Genomic DNA, 20,682 nt, shown 5'->3' with positions numbered 1-20,682 from the left:
ACTCATGCTTACCAGATTCATTAACGTCGTCATTAAAACGACACCGGTTCATTCCCTGACAAACTAACTTCATTGCCCGAAACAGTTATGAAAAGGGCGGGGACTTATGTGACCTTTAACCTTGAGCATGTGAAGGAAGGCAGAAATGATAAAGGCTAGCCATGCTAATCTGTTTATGCTAAACTGCTCTGTTTTTGCTGCCATGTTTTAAATAAACCTTCCTTACTTAAGATCTATGTTCTATATTCCCTCTGATACGTATGACAAGTAATATGACGGCTTTATTCTTCTAAATATACGCCTTTATTCTCGAAATATCAGATATTTTCAGATATATTATTTTTGTACCAAGGTTGTGCTTCATTTAAAGAACTATTTTTTAAGTGCACAGAGAGAGTAGTCACCGCATCTTAAAAAGTATATTTTGTTACACTCAACGGAGAAGATTTATGTACTTGAGTATAACATGTTTACATTTACTTTTTAGTACTCTTTTCACCTCAGTTTTGTGTGGGAGAGCTCGTGTATCGGAGTGAGCCTCTGTCGCTCATAAACGATCTATGGACGCGTCAGCCAGCGTGCTAACCGTGACAGAGAAGAAGAGAGAGAGAGAGAGGTGGGGGAGGAAGAGAGAAAGGAGATAGAGAGAGGTGGGGGGGAAAGGCGTTTCCACGCTTGGCCGCCGGCTTTCCGCTCACACTCGGCGTCGAGAGCAGTCACAACCGTCCTCACATCGGTGTGTCCACGTCACGGCCGTTTTTCCCACGCTGATGACGCCCCCCTCCCCTCGTCCCTCTTCATCTTCATCACCATCATTGTGACATCGAGGGACTGGACTTTTTTTTTTAACCCTCCCACCCAACTCTCTTTTGTCTGACCCGGTTCCGGCTTCAATTATTCCACGTCGTTCTTTCCTCACTGTAAGTACATTATTTTCGTTTTCATCACGAAAATAAATAATATGGAGGCAATTTGCATGCCGCTACGTGACTCTTCTTCTCCTCCTCCTTTTCTTCTTCCTGTTCTCCTTCCTCCTCCTACACTGTCCTCCTGCAAGCGGTCAGTTATCCCACTCTCCAGAGGGCGTTAAACACACCATTAATTGAACTAATTGGATTGGTTTGGCATCCATACTGCATTAGTGACCGTCCCGTGGGTGCTATAAATTTGTCATTTATGAATGGAAGTGTGTGTGTGTGTGTGTGTGTGTGTGTGTGAGTGAGTGTGAGTGAATGAATGAGAGGGGTGGGGGGCAGCTAAGGCACTGTATTTTGGGAACTCAGGAAGTCATTAAATGCATCGTTTGGAATAAATTGTGTTTGTTTCCTGTTTCCGCTTGGCCTCATGTAGCCCAAATATGTATTGGTGTGTGTCTGCCTGTGTGCACCCGCGCGCATGTGTGTGCATGGACACCTTGACTCAGCTTTTCGGAGATCAAGCGGTCCTTTGGGGCGCGACTCAGTTTTCCCGTTGTTCACTTCCTGTTGTTTTACTTGTGGTGTTGTGAATGTTTGTGGTTTGTGGTGAGGATGAGTGTAAAAACAAAAGGAGATCATTTGGAATGTTCCCATGCCTATTCCCGCTTCTACTTGGAATCGTCAAGAGATCCACTTCCTTCAGTAGAAAAAATAGTGAAGTGAATAGAGTTCAAATGATGAAAACGAAATTGACTTGTGGTTTCCTGGAGTGTTTGGACTCACAATCTCTGCAGGAAGTTTGGACCTTTGGGTTCAAAGGTTACATCGTTGGCCCTATTTTTTTTTAAAGAAGCGGTGCTCAAATGCTTGCATTTGAAGTTGCAGCTTTTCATTACTTCATGAAGTAAAAAATCTCCTTATGGACATGATACATCCAGTCCTACCAACTACATGTCAGCCAGGTACAGATGTGTGAGCCAGGGGGAACCAGGGGCCATCGGCAGTACCAGAGTTTTCCCAGTGAGTCGACCAAAATTGGCAGATGGACGGATGTTTATTTGTGAATTTATTGCTGCACCTTCTTGCAACAATTGGCTTGTGCAACATGTGATTGGTCATCTCCTCTCCATGAGCGCGCTGCATGCCAATGTTGTTTGTTGGCCAGGAGTCCGTGTTCATCTGCCTTAGTAAGTTGGTAACATATTGGTCATTTTTTCTGCTTGACTGTCGTCAGCTAAACTGATTTTATTTACCTTAACATTTGAATCTGCGTGGTGTAGTGTGTTACAACTACATTTCATCATATTAAGTATTATACTGAGTCGTTGATGCGTTACTTTTATGAGGCACTCACAAACAGAGACTTGACCTCCGTTCAGACCTCCAGTTGGGTGCGGTTCTGCTCGACCAGGAAGTCCAGCTGGATGTCGTGGAGGTAGTACAAGTACGATCTGTTGTGACTGTCCACAAAGAGAAGACATTTGTTGACAAATTCCTCCAGAATGTCCTCCACCTCCTCTGGCTCCTGGTCCCACAGGACCGACAAAGAGACCCAAAGAGTCATGTGGATTAAAAAAGTGGACCTAGATATGAACTATCAATCAATAATATGAAAAATGTTTAGGGGTCCAAAACAATTATTAGACCCTTATGAGGGAATAATGATGTCATACCGATACATAATAAATAAATGATACCGATAACCAATCATTTAAAAACTGTGCAGGTGCTGGCACCTGGATGCACAAATCTCTTGTCACCTCGAACCCGGTAGTCCACTTCCTAGCCCATGGTCGAGCCCCGTGGCAGAAAAGACAGACCCCACCCTGCTGAGCAATGTCAGGGCATCCAGCTCACAAACAGATACCATAAAAAAAACTCACCAGTTTCTATCCGTTGAGTGGTAGTCCACATGGACACATGTCTTCGTCAGTTGGAGATCACCAAACAGGACTTTAACAAACTCCTGAGCAACTGCGGCAAGGCTGTATTCATTAATGGATTCAAGCCCCACAGCTGGCACGGGACCCAGACGCTTCTAAGCCTGCATACCTGGCTTCAGTCCACCTGCATAACATGACACATTCCATTCATAGACAACTTCAATCTGCTTTGTCATTGCCTTTCCGTTTATAAGCAAGATGGTATCCATCCATACCACCAAGGACGATACATTCTGAACAATAAAAAGTACCGACTCACCACTGCAGCAATGTTTAAAATGTTTAAACTAAATTTTGCCTTACGTAGACCTGCTTGAATTTGAAAGAAAAAAAATTGCCCCATGGTTCAATTCCTATACCCTTGAGCTCAAACATAAAACACAAAAAATAGAGTTGTGGTGGTGTTCCACCCACTCACAATAAAATCCTTCAGCCTCGAAACAGAGACTGAAGTAAAAATTATAGAAAGGCACTAGGTAATGCCAGAACAGCTTGCTAGTCATATTTACTTGAACTAAACAAAAATAACAATATTCCTTTTCAGCACTGTGGCTACGTTAACAAAGTATCAAAGCACCATCAACCCATCCTTCCTTGCAATGCATAGCAGTGATGATTTCATGTAATTTTCATTCATTCATTCATTTTCTACCACTTATCCTCATGAGGGTCACGGGCGTGCTGGAGCCTATCCCAGCTGTCTTTGTGCGAGAGGCGGGGTACACCCTGGACTGGTCGCCAGCCAATCACAGGGCACATATAGACAAACAACCATTCACACTCACATTCATACCTATTTAGACAATTTGGAGTCGCCAATTAACCTAGCATGTTTTTGGAATGTGGGAGGGAGCCGGAGTCCCCGGAGAAAACACACGCATGCACAGGGAGAAAAACTCCACACATAGATGGCCGAGGGTGGAATCGAACTCGGGTCTCCTAGATGTGAGACCTGCGTATACTGCGTCGCTTCACTTCCTGCAAAATGGCAGCAACAACACGGCTTCTTTCAGAAGGTCCCATCCCACCCATTTTATTGACCAAGCTTGACTTGCTGCAGTGAGTGTTGTTGCTTCCTCCCTCCGGGTGCGTTGTGTGGTTGCTGAGCGCTGCCTACGCCGCCAAAAAGCTACTTTTTTTTAAATGTCTGCTTCTCTGCAGCATCCAGTACACTCCACTTTGTTTGCATGCGTAATCCACTTGGCGGCTCGGCACCAAATCAAACGCCTCAGTGGCTTTTGAGTGGATTTGATAAGAGCTGATGTGATTGGAGTTGTGTGTGTGTATGTGTGTATGTGTGTTGTTTTAATCACAGCAAATGAAAAAGTTGACAGTCATCACAGAAGATCTTTGCGGTGCATTCAACTATGCGAGAAGTGTCATCTAACCTGACAGCGAGGTAACTTCCTGTTTGACTGAGATGCCTTCAGGGCACCGCCGTAGTGTGTGGTTTTCCTCTAATCCTTTGCAGGACTTTGAAAGGGTCTGTATATAGTGTGTGTGACCCTCCAGGGAGTCGTGTACCTGTGTGGTTGTCCACTAATGTGCTGTAGCGCTACACAAAGCCCAGACGAGAAGCTCTTATGTAATCCCGCTTTTTTAGGAGGGATGATGTGACCATCCAGCTCATTTTTGAGGATTCAGAACCACGTGAGTTGCTATTTGTATGGCTATTTTCCATGGTTGTTTGAATGCACCACACAGGTGCCACTTGCGAATTAAGCGGCAATGAAGCGGCCCGTTTGTTTGCATAGCTCTCGTGTCCGTCATCCTGTTTTGTTGTGCATCGTCCAAAGTGAATGAGCCACACAGGAAGTTGTTAAGCTCCGCCTCCAGCTCACAGGTCAACAAAACACACACACTCACACACATTCAGCCCCTCGTCTGCCTTTTCCTGTCAAACAAAGCGAGACGCGGCCTTAACTTTTGTATGGTTACACACCGTGTGTTTATGTGCATCCGCTTCCTTTTCCTGCATCTGGAGCACATCCACTCCCGGTTGAAGCTCTATTATAGGGTGCTTGTGTTATTCATTTTCATTCATTTTCTATGCCGCTTAATCCTCACTAGGTATTAACCTAACATGCATATTTTTGGAATGTGGGAGGAAGCCAGATTGCTGGATAAAATGCATGCACGAGGAGAAACACAGATCTTCCAGATCTCCTGAATGTGTGACCAACATGCTTACCCCCTCATCAGACCAAATATTTTACACCATGTACTACTTCGTACATATTTTAGCCACTATTTTATGCTGCCTGCACTTTCCATCACGGTTTAGCTTCAAATAAGTGTGTTGTTCTTGTAGGTCACAGAGGGAAACAGGCTTCGCAACACATCTTAAATTAAAGCCGACTGTCTGTTAGTCAGCTTTAAAAAGCTTTTTTGTTTTTCTTTAGGAAATGCGCTTTCCTAACATGAGGCTGTTAGCAAGCATAGCTCACAGCCGTTGCTAACATTTGCCCTCCTGTCCCATTCTTTTAATGTTATGTTGCTGTGTCCGCTATATGGCATCCATTACTTCACGTACCGCTGGTTGTACAGAGTGAATGTTGTAAGGTAAGATACTATTAGAGGTCAAAGTTAGGACCTATCTTCCTCTCAATCATGTTTTTTTTGGCTTCCTCTAGGCAGTGAGATGATGACAGGAGGTGAAAGATATTTTTGACTCCAGAAAAACGATGTCACTCATGCGTTCTCAATCACTGCGGGGGGGCGGATGGACTCTTACGCCCTCATTTTATCTCCACTCTCAGCCCCTCCCCTCCTCATCCTCGTCCTCCCAGAGGCACTGAGATATTTTTATCCTCGGCAAAGCTGAAACGTTAATGAAGCGTCGGCCTCGCGTTTAGTGTGACACACTCTGACATTTGCTTCTGCTGTAGTGCTGCATACGTATATTACGTTATCATACATTCATAATATAATCAGCCATCAAGATCCTGCATCACTTGGTTCATTTGTTGGTTCTCAGCACTTTTAATGTGAATGACCAGCTTCCTGGAGCTGTTAGCATTACCTGCTAACATGAATTACCTAGGATGACCATATTTTGATTACCCAAAACAAAAACACAGCACACTTGGCCCAGCAATGAGATACTCAAATGATGCTCAAAATATATTGAATAGCATCAGTACATTTAAAGTATGCCTCCTCTTTAAGGATAGAAAATGGTTATATTATAAAATACTATCTATAAACAAAGACACAAATTACAAAGGAAGAACATGAAAAAATTGGTAAGCAATATTTTTAGCAAAGTAGCTCGTCAAGAAATTTTAACCGCCATTGTGCATGATGGCCCCAGTTTTACAAGCTTACGTCTCGACGGGCATCAGAGCATTGCTTTTTTATATATTATTATTATTGTTGTTATTATTGTTATTATTACCATATTGTGATTCACAACAAAATAACAATCCTACATTTTTTGGCTCAGTCCTTGGTATTTTGTAGAACCTGTTGTTTTTTTTTTTTTTTTTGTTTTTCAAGTGCTCTGACCATTTTTTGTGGAGTTATTTGCACAAATGGTGAAAACGGTCCTGGATCCAGAAGGTGATCTTGATCACCCCCAAAATGTAATCATTTCTTTAATCAATCCCATTTCTGACAATTCCTGAAAATGTCATGCAAATCCATTCAGAACGTTTCAAGTTATTTTGAAAACAATCAGACAATAAACACCATAACCTTTGCGCTACGCCTGCTGGAGGCAAAAACTATGATATTTTCATCACTTTCTAAAAAAACAAAACAGGATAGGACGTGTCCTAAGAAAACAGGATTTGTGTTCACTCAAAATGACCTCCTCCCTGCATTGGTTCTTGGAGCCGTGAGCATGAACAACTAACATCAATTAACAGGTTGACTCACTGCTTCTACTTCCTGCGGCTGATAGCATAAATTGCCAGATTGCTTTATTTTTTCTTGTGTCATTAGCAGTACCTGCTATTATGAATTACCCGTGGTCCCTATAGCATTGGTTTCTGGAGCTGGGAATGTTAGCTGGTAACATAATCTCCAACACTGTCTATAGAAAGGCAATGCTATAGAAATAGCATTGTTCTATGCATGTATTATGGATTGAATACAACATTTTGACCATTCTCTCTCACATGGCCTGCGTCTTCATCATCTTCCATCTTCGGTGTGGCCTGCTCATCAGGTGCTGAAAGTCACCGGCTTGCTTGCCCTGTAGCTTACAGTAGCTGCACGGGGGATTTTAATGGATTAATGAATTAGGGTTGATGGTGGCTGCGTGACTGCACGCTGTCTTTGTCTGGCTTGGCTCGACTCCTTTGGCTCAGGGGTCATCCAGTCATGACCAAAAGGCATCTGTGTCTACTGGTGTGTTCAAGATGATAAAAGCAATGCTTGATCACATATACAAGAATACAAGTGATGCTGATTTGTGCAAACTCAATGGGAGGAAGATGATAAACGAAGCTGAGCAGATTAGCTCCACTTTTCAATTCCTCTGCTGTCTTCCTCTTCCTAAACCGTCCAGGAAGTGCGTCTGTGTCGGCAGGAAGCATTCCAAGCGGGTTTATTGAGCCTCGTCTTTGTTTTTGCCTCCGCTTTCTCTCACCCTCCCACTACCTCTCTGACCTTTGCTCTTTGGCTTCACGCAAGCTTGCACTAACAAATAAATACGTTTGCTATCTGCATGCAGGACACATCCACGAGGCGCCCACAGTTTGTGTGTGTGCTTGTGTGTATGTGTATGTGTGTGTGTGTAGCTGCCCACACTCTCTCCCTGCTGATGCTGTGTGCAGTAGCTCGCAGTGAAATGACAGAAACATATGTGAACAGATTTGAAAACAACATACATACTGTTGTTGGTCGTGCACATCATCCATTTAAGCATGAGACCTGCTCCAGTGTGCCCCCAAGTGGTGTCAGTCTTCTAACAACGTTAGCTCATTTAGAAAGACCACTTATTATGCAAAAGTAAAATTTTAATGATATTTAGCTGTCCCTCTCCTTAATGGTACGTTGCTGCATGTGATATATATTTTGTCGAAGTTACAGTGTCCTATGTAAAGTAGATAAAGTGTACAATAGCGCTTCACTGAAAGAGACGTAGACAAACACTCTTCATTAGCATTAAAGTACAGACACGGAAAAACTGCTTGTTCCCAGTAGGGCTTCCTAAAAGCAGGGATTTTGGACAACACAGTTGCAGTATACTATTGTGGGACCTCTGAGATGTACTTAACATTTGAAAAAAATAGTAGAGTATGAGACCTTTAGTAACCCCAAACTACAAGGCTATTTTAGTATTTCTAGAAAAGTCACAGCAACAACAATGGAGCAAAGGCTAAAGCTATGCACTTTAAAACTGTGCGCGCATGGCCCCGAACGAGACAAGCATCTCTGTTGTTACCATGGCGATGATCACTTTCTGCAGTTATGTTGGTGGGGCTAGGACTGAGGATGAGTGTGTGCACTTTGCAGTTGATAAAAGCATTTTAATCCTCATTTTCTAATTTTAACTCCACCACCCCCATTGCCTTCCCTTTCTCTCTCTCTCGCTCTCTCTCGCTCTAGCTGTCTCTCTCTCACTCTCTCTTTGAATAAATATGAGAAGAAAGTGTGTTGCATGGAGTTTCATTTCAAATTTGATATGGGCACCAACATTTTCCTCCAGTTTCTCAAGCCTGCCCGGTACCACATTAACTGATTTCATTGCCATAGATTTTATTTTTATATTATTAATTACAACATGGAAAGTTACCCAAAATCTTAAGAGTGGTTGAAAAATTGCAAGAATTTACATTATGAACTGTTCTGTGCATCTTGAAGGGGACCTATTATGCTTTTTCCACTTGTCTGACCTATAAATGTAGTTAGAATGTTGTATTCTCATGTTAAACGGTGCCAAAGTTTCAGATAATAAGGTTTACGCATTTGGAATTGAGCCTTGAAAGACGTTTGCTCAAAATGCTCGGTTTCAAAAGGAATGGTAAAACTGCCTCTTTGTGATGTCACAGAGGGACGGGCTGCCTTATATGGGCCATAGTTTGGCAGCACTTTGGGCGTGTGACCAATCACAACAGAGTTGGCATGTCCGGATACCATTTTGACAGGAAGCACAAATCAAAGGAAATACAGTTGGAATAGGTACAGAATCTAATAAATTTTCTGTGCGGGTTATTGTGTGTAGCTGCTCTATCGGAGACCTCAACTCAATACAAAGGGTCGAAAAATTAGTATAATAGGAGGTTCTAAATAGAGCACTAAGCAATTTATTGCATGCAAGAATGATGCTGATGAAACATTTCAGACCATACCTCCCCCAAAAAACCTGCCCCCCCCCAAAATAGAAATAAAACGTTGAAAACACACTCAGTGCTGAGTAGCTCTGCCATTCTTGTTAATCACCTCAAAAATTGAACAAATTGCAGTGTTGTCCTGTTGAAAAAGCCAGTCATTACATTTCCACGTAACCAGCTGCTGTTTGACGCCCCTCCACAACCTGAAACTCCATTGTTCCATTGAAGGAAAAAACACCCCAGATCATAATGGCACCCCCTCCACTGTGCCGTGTGGAAAACTTATCATCTCCATATCATGCCAGTAACGTTGGAAGCCATCATGACCGTCAAGATTAAATCTTTTCTCATCAGAGAATAAAAGTTTCCTCCACTTTTCAATGCCCCATGTTTGCTGCTTTTAGGCAAATCCCAGTTTTGTGGGGTTGATGGAGACGAGGCCTTTGAAGACGTTTTTCTTTTTTAGAGCCTTCTCTGGCGGATACCGTCTAATGATTATTGGACTGCACTAGGCACAAGTAACAACCTTCATTTGGCCCATGTTTTGGCAGACAGGCAATCGGATCATCCGGCTCAGAGCTGGTGATATTTTTGGGGGTCTACAGCTTGACTTGTTTGTTCCAGCCTCAGCAATAATGGGGAAGGCTTTGTTTACGCAGCTCAGCAATCACACCATGTGTGAATTTACACTGAATTTACCTTGGCTTTTAAAAGTTATGGTCTTAAACCTTTGATCAGCTGATGAACAGCCCATTTCATTTAATGTTTGTGTTCTGTTTAGAAACTCCTTAAGATCCAACAGCACAAAATGTAAATTCTTGCAAAACTGGTATTCAGATTTTGATAAGTGGTGTATTCCTGCTCAGTGGATATGTATATATAGTCTGTTTATAAATTGCATGTTACAGGCATGTCAAATGAGCCAAAAAAGCCATGTTTTATTGCACAGATGTGTACAAATCTTCTATCCTCATCCATGAGAAGTGGGCCACTGGCCTAAATGCTTCTACGCAGATTAGCGCTTCCTCCTTTCTCTCTTTTTGACGCCTTTTGGCTGATAGTCGCTAGCCGCCCTCACCGCCATATTGGACACCACTGCGGATCTCGCTGTCCCATAATACATTTCGACTGTCCCACTCCTGTACTCCACAAGTTGCCCCTAGTAAGGAGGAAGGTGTTGTTGTAACAAAGAGTATCACAGAGGAAGTGTTGTGAACAATGTGATTTTGACGCTGGACCCGCAGAGGGCAGGATGCCAAGCTGCGCACACAGCAGATGGTGGCATTAAATGAATGTGCCTTTGCCAAATGTAACATCTGCTCGAAAAAGTTATTTATTTGCGTCAGTTTAAGCTAGCTTTGACCTGAGATGAGTATGTCACTCAGAGCCCACAGCAACACACGTGACCAAAGGCAAAAATATCTTGTCAAGTTACAAAAGACGTCTTTTTTTCAGAGAGGGATTTTTTTTTTTTAACCACCAATTCAGTTGCCGTGGTAACGACTGAAACCTCATCTCCACGCATAGCCCAGTGTATAGTGGGCTTTTATTCTGAAAGGAGTGGGAACTCTGCCCTAGCTGTCGCTAGGTAACTGTCTCCAGGGCCTCAAGGCATAGCCAGGCCTGGTCTCTATGGTAACCAACCAGCCGTGTGAATGGACTTGTTGGTCATCAGTGTTGAACTTGAAGTAGAATAGTATTTTTTATACTTAAAGTACTGTAATAATGTTGTTAAATAAAGTTAAAATAGTCATGTTGAGCCATATAATGAGACAATACGGTAAACTAATAATATAACCTCATTGATGCATTGATATTGTCTTTACATTGTTCATAAAAGCCAACCAACCTGCACCTGATCTTGCACCACACTCTCAGACTAGAGCTGTCCTATCTAGTCTTTGAGCATGAACTGATGAAGCCTTCGCAGATGAGAGGCACAACGTCTTCTAAGACAACCGGAACAGAATATAATGACCTGGATGAATGGCAATTTTAACAAGCATTGCTCATCAATTATATATTATGGTAATAATAAATGAATTAATTTAGAATTAAGTGCAGCCATATAACATACTTGGATATTACAAAACACAACAATGAAGTAGTACAATAAAATAAAATATACATTATTTTTTTATTAAATTGTTAATAAATTGCAACAAGTTGTTTAAATGTACTCATGTAGACACCTGTTCCAGGTTTTTAATGTCCAGTATTTTGTCTGCTTAAGCTTTGCTGCTTTATCACTAATTTTGTACTTAAAGTGCATGCATCTTTGCACGCACAGAGCAGACAAAAGCGGGTTTGTGTGCATGAGAATGTGAAGCATACTGGCCCTCTTATGTGTGGATGCAGTGTCACGCTCGTCCCCGATTTTGAGGTGGGGGTGTGTGGCCTGGCCTGGGATGGGGGGGTGGTGTCAGCCAGTTGTACCATCAATGCCGTTTTGATTGCACTGCTACTTTGTGGCGCTTTTTTATTGGAATACATGACAGTATTGCTCAAAGTTTACAGAGTCGATCACTTTAAAATGGAACCAAACCAAGTGTGGTTGAGCTAGGGTGGGGGGGTGGCGCAAGATGTAGCTGCTCTGTCCATTGTTGTCTTTTTTCTTGTGCCCCAGTTGTGCACAAAAGCAGTGCTGATCCATTGTGGTGCCAAACAAGCACACGCACACTCACGCTTGTCAGAGGCAAAGCGCCTTGTCATTGTTGTGCAGCTCAGATCAGTCGCATCATTCAGTCTTTTTAAAAAAAAATGCCTTGTCATCATTATTCATTTGTGTCATTGTGCTGTGTTTGTGTTTAGAAAATCACATAAGTAGTGTTGTTATTACTATGAATGGCATGTTATTTACTGGCATTGTAATGTTAAATCAAATGCTTTGGCGACCTCTGATGGTCGAGCCAGGCAAAAGCAGCTAAGCTATATGGGTCACAGCGTTCGCCATCTGGCATCCATGATGCCTTGCGTGTTTGCATGTCTATCTTAAGCCAAATGTTGCGTTGTGTTGTGTCGTCCAGAAGATGGCGGCGGAGTACAGCTCTTTGCTTAGCGACCTGTCTGACAACATCACCAACGAGGACCTGGAGCAGCTCAAGTCCGCATGCAAGGAGGACATCCCCGAGGACCAGAGCAACGTCATCACGTCCTCCAAGGAATGGTTCAGCTACCTGGAGAAGAACGACAAGCTGGCCCAGGGTGAGACACACAAACGCATCCACTTAACCATGCTCCTGTGATCTCTGATCTCTTCGCGGACCTTCCCCACAGACAACCTGTCCTACATAGAGCACATCTTTGAGATTTCGCGGCGGCCCGACCTGCTAACTCGCGTCATCGAGTACCGCACCACCGTGCTGAAGATCTCTGAGGACGACGAGATCGACACCAAGCTGACTCGCATCCCCTCAGCCAAGAAATACAAAGGTCAGGCACACATTATAGCTGGATGTTTCACTCTGAATTTTCTTAGAAGGACTTACTTGTATAGTCCACGGATGTCCATTTGCGGATCGAAATTGGAAAAAGTTTATACTCTCGTGTTGTCTCTGATACCACAGCGGATGTCTGCCCCCTTGTGGCCAAACATAATAGCACAACGGGACAACCGTACTACAAAATATATATTACTTAGGCTGTGAAAGTCTGTTTTAAAAGTCAACAGAGTATCCATTAAAAATGTTTAAATATAAAGTAAGTCCAGGGAATAAAATTCAGTGTCATATTTTTCATGTATACGCCTCACGCTACAGTGCAGTAACATGCTGTGTATTCCTTTCCACCCCATAATAACCACAAGAAATACATAGCAATCATCAATGACAGGAATGTATAATGTACATGCAGTGTTTTGTAACATTGCTATACAGTACAGTATGTTTGCTACATTGCTAACACATTTTAACAGCAAAAGCATGCTGGGTTCGCCTGTTTGCTGAAGAAAAACATTCATTCATTCATTTTCTACCGTTTTTCCTCACGAGGGTCACGGGGTTGCTGGAGCCTATCCCAGCTGTCTTCGGGTGTGAGGCGGGGTACACCCTGGACTGGTCGACAGCCAATCACAGGGCACATATAGACAAACAACCATTCACACTCATATTCATACCTATGGACAATTTGGAGTCGCCAATTAACCTAGCATGTTTTTGGAATGTGGGAGGAAACCGGAGTACCCGGAGAAAACCCACGCATGCACGGGGAGAACATGCAAACTCCACACAGAGATTGCCGAGGGTGGAATTGAACCCTGGTCTCCTAGCTGTGAGGTCTGCGCGCTAACCACTAGACTAGAAGAAAAACAACACAATCCAATTTAGCTCCCACGCCTATAGCTGACTAGCATATAGTTGACAGAGCGCGAAGCAGCATTTTAAGACGCGTAGCAAAGCCTACCCACAACCTCTAAAGCGCCTCTTCTCTCAACAGTGGCGGAGATGATCAACTGTCTCACATTACTGTTAGAATTAAAAACTCACACTGAAGTACGGTTTGTCGCGTCTAACAAAGTCTCACTCTCATGTCTCATGTGAAGACATCATTCGCCAGCCATCTGAAGACGAGATCATCAAGTTGGCTCCTCCCCCCAAAAAGGCATGAAGTTGGCTGCCGTGATCTTTCGCAACCACCGACTCCTTCACTCCTGGCTCGCCAGTCAACCAACTGACCGTCTGGTTCTCATCAACGTAACCCCACCCCTCTTCTTTTTCCATTACACACACACACACATACACACACTGACAAACCACTTATAACCAATCAGGAAACAATAGAAGTATCATTTCTGTAGTCATTGGAGTTATCCACCATCCAGGTTCCTGCCATGAGTCACGTTCTGAATGTTGACTCTAGACAGTTCTTGTCTGTACTTTTTCCTCTCTAAGGTTCTATCTAAACAAAACAAAATGTAGTGCTAGTATCATCTTGGGCCTGCCTTCTGGCTAGAACCTTGGCGGAAAAAAAAAAAAAAAAAAGTCTTAACACAATCAACGCTAGCAAGACTGTTGAAGCCTAACTGACACTGTGTCTCTGCCCCCCCCCCCCCCCCCCCCCCCCCCCACGACAAAGCCTTACTCCATGAACCCTGCCCCACCATGACCACTGCAATCTGCCCTTGCCAACCCTCCTATTTAAAAACAACTTTTATTGTGAAGTGTGCTCCGGCGTAGGGACTTATTTCTCTTTTTGGGGGTTTCTTCTCAGGGGACCCCACCTGTCTGTTGTGAAAGTTGAGTCTCGCAACCCCTGATTGACCCGCTGTTGGATGACTTTTGTCTACCGCCACTGTCGCCACCGTTTAGGTGTTATTTTGTACATGTGACACATGATCGGTCGGGTTCGCATAATAAGATCCTGCGCTAAATTATGCATTCAGCAGATTAACAAAGCTTATGTTGGTGAATCCAGTAGGGGGCAGCATGCTACATTGTAGTTGCTTAAAATGAAGTTGCTAACTTTGTTCAGCATGAGTTTACTACTTGATGATACGCTCCTGATGAATGGATGAGGCACACAATCCAAAAAGTGGAGCGTTCTAGCTTGCTCACATGCTCTCACAAATGTTCCAAACAGCACTTCAAACTAGCTCTGTGTACTATTACAACTACTTGGTGTGGTGCATTCAAGACCCTAATGGAAAGTCGGGAATATCCCACTTGGCGCTAACATCCCATTTCAAAATGAATGAACTCTTCAAGAGATATTTTCCAGTGCACTTTTCCTATATGGACGCTGGAGTTGTCAGACTTCCCAAGTGTTCTTGAATGCAGCTTATGACCTGTACTATAGGGGGTCATCCAAAATGGCAAATTTACACTAGTAGTTTCTCTTTAAAACGTATATTTTTTGTAACTATGTAACTAAGCAACCATTTTCGAAATACAATACAAAAGTGGTGGTTGTTTGATGACGTCAGAGCAGCATAGGGGTGCGAGTATTCCGCCTGTAGAGGGCCCCCATCTGCCATCTGCCACTCATCCTGACATGAGGAGGAAATGAGCGCGGAACTAAATTATTTTTTTTTTAATTCCCCCTTGCGGCACCCCCAAGAGAATGCCGTCATGGGCAATTGACCTACGACCTACAACTCAAACCCCTCGTGTTGATGGCATTCAAGTGAACGTTTTGGCCTTCAGTGTTAGATTCCAGCATGATTGCACATGGTGATGAGGCGGCCATCTTTGTTATTTACCTTGCTTTCTTTTTCTTGTATGTGCATTTCTTTCCAGCGGCAGCCTTTTGTGCGTGAGTGTGACCGTAATGTTTGTGAATTTGATTTCTTCTTCTGTTTTTGCACCCCCTTTTGCGTGCACGCTGACTCTTTTTCCTTGCACATGGGACTGCAAACTCTCGTTGCTTTTGTTTCTCATGTTGTCGCGTCCCCTTGCAGCTTCTCAGTGTCCACAGTCAGGCAGATGTTGACGACGAGGCACATAGCAGAACAACATATCAGTGACAAATGATGTCAGATGTTGATTTTTCCACAGCAAGTACATATCAACTTCAAAGAGGAATTAAAAAATGGAAACTGAGAGGCAGATATTTTAGTGATTAAATGTCATTTGTGCTTAAAGACTGTTTTAATTTTTTTTCCATTTTATTTGAATATGTAAATATGTATTTTGAATATCAACCACTGTGTTAATTTGATATGATTAATTTATTTAATGCCAATATATTGTTGTTTTTTTATGTGCCCTAATGTTTGACTAACTGGCAGTGCTGTGACTAAACCATGCAAATGTTACAAATGTGTTTGTTGTTGACGGTTACTGCTTGTGAGAAGAATTTTAATGGGGGATTCAGGGGTTTGGCAAAGAGACATGTTGGACTACTGTGTATGTTGTACAGCGTTCCACACTGGGGATTCCTAAATATGAAGAATGAGTGGAACGCTTCTGCCGATGGTTCTGAAATTTGCATGACGCCATAAAGCTGTTGGAGGAGGAAGTCATCCTGGATTGTTGTTTATTTTCCAGCCAATGTTTTGTTCCAACGAGCGTGAAGTTGCTGCTTGTTGTCATGATTTAAATAAGAGTCAAATGTAATGCATTTTTCATTGTGCTAAAATGAATATAAATACAGTATTATATTTAAATATATTTGCTAACCTACACAATTTTGGCTGTGCATTTATTTAATTCATCCATTCATTTTCTATACCACTTATCCTCACGTGTTCATGTTTTTCCAATTCAGTGCTTTAGTCACGACATACGCCGTCCACAATTATTTTGTTATATTGAAATTCATAGTTTTTTTTCTATTGATTTTGCAAACACATAATATATATTTTTAATAATTTAAAAATGAAGTACAGTTGAATTCTTTCACATTGTATCATTATAAAACGAATCGAAAGTGCGGCTGCGAAACACAAGACATGTATGGTTGCCTGAGCAACCACTGGCTTGCCCGTAGATCTCTCACTGGTCATGGATGAGCACCGACACAACACAAATTTCGGTGACTGTATAAGTTGAACTTGTACGCGAAGCAATGTCTCTCCGGTGGTTCACGGCGACAACAGAGACTCACCAAACCGCTTGAGGTGTGCTTTTTCTGGTGAGTTTTGCGAGCTAACAGCATGCTAGCTATTAGCCTGCTAGCTGGTAACCTGCTAGCCTAGCCTAGCTAACTTTCAAGTCGCTTCTATGTGATGGTCTAAGCGGGACTCGTGTGTGTCTGTCTCCGCCATTGACAGTAATGTGATTTTATTGTGTTTTACTGCGTTAAAGTAAGTATCCATTATCTTTGACAAATTTCAGAATTAGCTACTTGCATATCAACGTAATGGAAACTACATAAATACAGGACTAGATATGGACAAAACAATCAATGGAGACAGTTGCAAAACCAATATCAGTAAATAAAACTACAAACAAGACTTGTCTAAATTAAATCAACCTTATTAAATAAAGACTTTAAATGACCCATGTTGGTTTTAAGGAGTCTCATGAGAGAACTACTCCCAAAATAAACGCGCTGTGTCACGCTCCAAGAATAAATGTTAATAAATACGTCAATTATTTTTATGTTAACGTTATGAAAAGTAAGGTTATATTTCTTCTTCCCAAAACCATTAGTGGAAAATAGTTTATTAATAATCTTAGTAGTAAATCTTTCAACGATATATTCTCTTTTAATTGGGACTATTTTTTTAAAAATGCATGTTTCTCATGTATTTATTGGTGCAGCTACTATCACAAAAACAACTTCAATGTGAAGTTTCTCAGACAAACAGTTATTTTTGAATGTATCTATTGTCACCAATGTATTGTTATGGTTATCATTATCTTGCTGCCACTTTGTGGAGCATTAAAACATTTAACAAACTGTGTTAACAAAACACTGCGGCTGCCTATAAAATATGTCCAAATTCCTTGAGAGTGCCAATCTTACATATCAATTTAACAAGTCTGTAACCGTTTTTGCATATGGGTGTTTTATCTGCTCTTTTTAAACATTAATCCAGTAAAGTTGGGCCTTTTGATGAAAATTACTTTGGCAATGAGTTAATTGAAAGTCACAGTGCAGAAAAAATGTGTCCCTCCCAATGTATTAAATGTAACATTTGGGATTATAAACAAAATTGAGTGTGAATTCTCCACCTACTGTACAATTTTAACCACAACAGCAGTTTATCTTGAGGTTGGCATGGAGCGTTATGAGTCTCTGGGTCAAGTTGGTAAGGGCAGTTACGGCACAGTACTCAAGTGCCGCCATCGCGACTCGGGCCGCCTCGTCGCCATCAAAAAGTTCCTGGATTCAGATGAGGACAAGTCAGTGAGGAAGATTGCCCGCAGGGAGATCCAGCTGCTCAGGGTAACTGTCAGTCGCACCTCCTGGTCGTCCATTTACAGTATAAATATAAATTCTTGTCTGATGTGTCATGAAGAAACTACGGCATGACAATCTGGTGAACCTTCTGGATGTGTGGCAGCATCGCCGACACTGGTATTTGGTCTTTGAATTTGTGGAGCGGACTCTGCTGGATGATTTGGAGCAAAATGTGCAAGGACTGGACCTAATCACCTGCAAGCAGTGCTTCTTCCAGGTCCTGAGGGGGGTTGCCTTCTGCCACCAGCAAAATGTGAGACACGAGAAGAATGAGCCCCATCTGGTGACATTGAGTGAGGCCGTACTTCATCTCCCCTGCAGGTCATTCACCGTGACATCAAACCTGAGAACGTACTCATCTCCGGGGAGGGCGTGGTCAAGCTGTGCGATTTTGGCCTGGCACGCACTGTGGCCTCGCCGACCGGGGGTGGATCCTACACCGACTACGTGGCCACGCGTTGGTACCGAGCTCCTGAACTGCTGGTGGGCGACACCAAGTACAGCAAGTAAGTGATGGTGTGTTTACATGCAGGATGTTCTTGGATGGAGATTTTCACATGTCACATGTGTGTTTCACATGTGCAGACCGGTAGATGTGTGGGCTGCTGGCTGCTTGCTAGTTGAGATGCTAACAGGTCAGCCTCTATTTCCTGGAGACTCGGACCTCGACCAAATATACCACATTGTGAAGTTCTTTGGTAAGTCCAGTCTGTTTTATTTCCCACACTTATGATTATAAACAGTTCTCTTCGTCCCTATAGGTAACCTGACCGCTCATCACAAGGAGTTATTCCACAAAAATCCTGCATTTTCTGGCATTAGGCTGCCAGAGCATTGCAGCAGAATTCCTCTGGAGCAGCACTTTCCATTGGTGTCACCTGACGCTTTGGATCTGGCTCAGGTTCCATTCAGACACTTGCTCAGACACATTTTTAACTCAATATCAGCTTCTGTGTGGTCTTCCAGGAATGTCTCCAGATGGATCCAGAGAAACGAGCTCGGTGTTCAGAGCTGCTGGAACATCCACTGTTTACACGCGACGACTTCCATGTCAGGTAACAATTCTTCTTTGGATAAACATGCTACAAAAATCTGACAAATTCTAGGTCTCCTCAGGTTTTTGGATGAGCTGGGAGCCAGAATCCAAAAACAGTACAAAGAGAACACACTCTCAAAGATAAGAAAAGCCTCAAGACAAGAAATATGCCAAGAATATGAACAAAGTCGCAGAGGCAAGGATTCTAAAAACATCCTTGGAGATGTACAGGATAAGAAAAACATCAGGAAGGACGATGAGAAGGTGGTGAAAAGAAAAGGCAAGCAACTCTCAAAGCAGTCTAGAACCATACAGAACACCTCAGAAGCAAATGTTATCAAATCCCCCAGAATATCAGGATCAAAGTGTAGAGATAGTGGAGCAAAGATGGTCACCGCCATGAAAAATAAAGCAGGAGCCAACTCGGGTCTGACATCAAAAGACCACATCATGGCTGTTGGTGTCAAAAAGACCTTCAACTTGTCCTCAAACCAAACAAGGACCGCCTCAAATGTTGTTCCAACGTCCGATCAGCACACATCTTTGTCATGTAGCCTTTCAAAGAATATCACTGTGGGCCCCTCAGCACTGTCCACAGTTCTTAAGGACAAACTGTCCAAACCACCTTCAACTAAACCCTCACAAGATGCGTGCCGACTTTCAAGGTGCTTCTCTACAGCTGTAGAACATAGGGAAGAATATTCAACGGACAAGAACATGAAACCAGACGACTCACTGACCAAAGCTGCTCTAAGTCACCTTCAGGTACCTCAAACATCCATAATCCCACGATCCAGAGCAACATTCTTATCGAATGAAGCTCCTAAAGCCATGTTCATGGAAACTGAAAGGACAATAGTTGGCTCAGATAAAGACAACAGCTCCAGGTTTTGGGTGGGACAAGCTAGAAAGACAACAAAGAGCTTTCCAGAAGCAAAAAAAAATGATGCTAATGCATCCACCATTGTGGATCCACTTTCAGTCACGATGACACCAGATCACTGGTCTTCAACTCGAAGCTCTCTCCATCACTACAACATGGATGCCGCGGAGGTTTGTGATTTCAAAGAGGAAGCCTCCCTGGCTCCACCTCCTCAATACGACTCTCAATCATCAATGCCCAATCTGCTTATTCCTTTTTTGACTGGTGGAGCTGTCAGTGATCACCTGGACCCAAGACCCCAACCTGGAGCACACAATCTCTGGTAGGAAACAGGAACCCACACTATTTAACTGTTGCCACGGTGATTGATCTGCCGTTAGCGCTCTCATGCAACTGTTTGTTACAGGTGGAGGTATCACAGTGGCGTTTACTGTCAGCCATTCCAGCAACCTCAGGGAACGCTCACATCACAGGTGACACAACTCGCACATTCGCACACCTGTGCACACCCATAAGCGTTCTAAACATTTTCTCTCGCAGGCAAAGGGAAACACAGCCTTAATCCCGCTAAACCACTGCTGCAACAAGAGTGACCGTGGAGATTCTGTAGTGTCCAAAACAAGGTCGGACGTTCATTTCCCGGATGTGAGGAGCTCCGTGCTGCCGGAGCTCAGAGAAAAAGAAGGTACGACACACAAAAACACATCATCACTTTTTGTGATCCAACGAGTAGAACTAGCGGTTGGCATACAACACAAAAGTTTGTACTCCTCTCTTG

General features: G+C 42.9%; 2 protein-coding genes across 12 annotated transcripts in view; both read left to right on the top strand.

Moving 5' to 3' along the window:
- The first annotated feature begins 610 nt into the window (after window positions 1-610).
- Window positions 611-14,186, top strand: LOC131125980 (astrocytic phosphoprotein PEA-15). Of its 2 annotated transcripts, none has more exons than XM_058068089.1 (4): window positions 611-920; window positions 12,171-12,345; window positions 12,418-12,573; window positions 13,682-14,186. In XM_058068089.1, exons 2-4 carry the CDS (start codon window positions 12,171-12,173, stop codon window positions 13,744-13,746), a joined length of 396 nt encoding a protein of 131 aa, XP_057924072.1. In that variant the 5' UTR covers window positions 611-920; the 3' UTR covers window positions 13,747-14,186. The 2 variants fall into 2 exon arrangements, with proteins under 2 accessions (XP_057924072.1, XP_057924070.1); XM_058068087.1 differs by having other exon boundaries at window positions 612-920; window positions 12,168-12,345.
- The window catches only part of LOC131125912 (cyclin-dependent kinase-like 2), a 25,657-nt gene continuing 19,160 nt past the window's right edge, over window positions 14,186-20,682 (top strand). For 3 of the 10 annotated variants that reach the window (XR_009129084.1, XR_009129083.1, XR_009129085.1), the window contains exons 1-9: window positions 14,186-16,710; window positions 17,786-17,970; window positions 18,044-18,238; window positions 18,307-18,491; window positions 18,571-18,683; window positions 18,747-19,040; window positions 19,092-20,226; window positions 20,311-20,377; window positions 20,445-20,589. Coding sequence is in view for 7 of the 10 variants with exons in the window: in XM_058067941.1 (XP_057923924.1) it covers window positions 17,803-17,970; window positions 18,044-18,238; window positions 18,307-18,491; window positions 18,571-18,683; window positions 18,747-19,040; window positions 19,092-20,226; window positions 20,311-20,377; window positions 20,445-20,589 (2,302 nt within the window). In the remaining 3 variants the exon portion in view is untranslated. Of the gene's footprint in view, window positions 16,711-16,764; window positions 16,883-17,782; window positions 17,971-18,043; window positions 18,239-18,306; window positions 18,492-18,570; window positions 18,684-18,746; window positions 19,041-19,091; window positions 20,227-20,310; window positions 20,378-20,444; window positions 20,590-20,682 lie in introns of those variants that run through there. The other 7 variants (XM_058067948.1, XM_058067941.1, XM_058067944.1 and 4 more) reach the window with 7 other exon arrangements.

The sequence above is a fragment of the Doryrhamphus excisus genome, chromosome 3 (genome assembly GCF_030265055.1).
Source record: "Doryrhamphus excisus isolate RoL2022-K1 chromosome 3, RoL_Dexc_1.0, whole genome shotgun sequence".
Classification (NCBI taxonomy): domain Eukaryota; kingdom Metazoa; phylum Chordata; class Actinopteri; order Syngnathiformes; family Syngnathidae; genus Doryrhamphus; species Doryrhamphus excisus.
The sequence above is the reverse complement of the archived record's forward strand: the minus strand, read 5'-3'. Positions and strand labels throughout refer to the sequence as shown.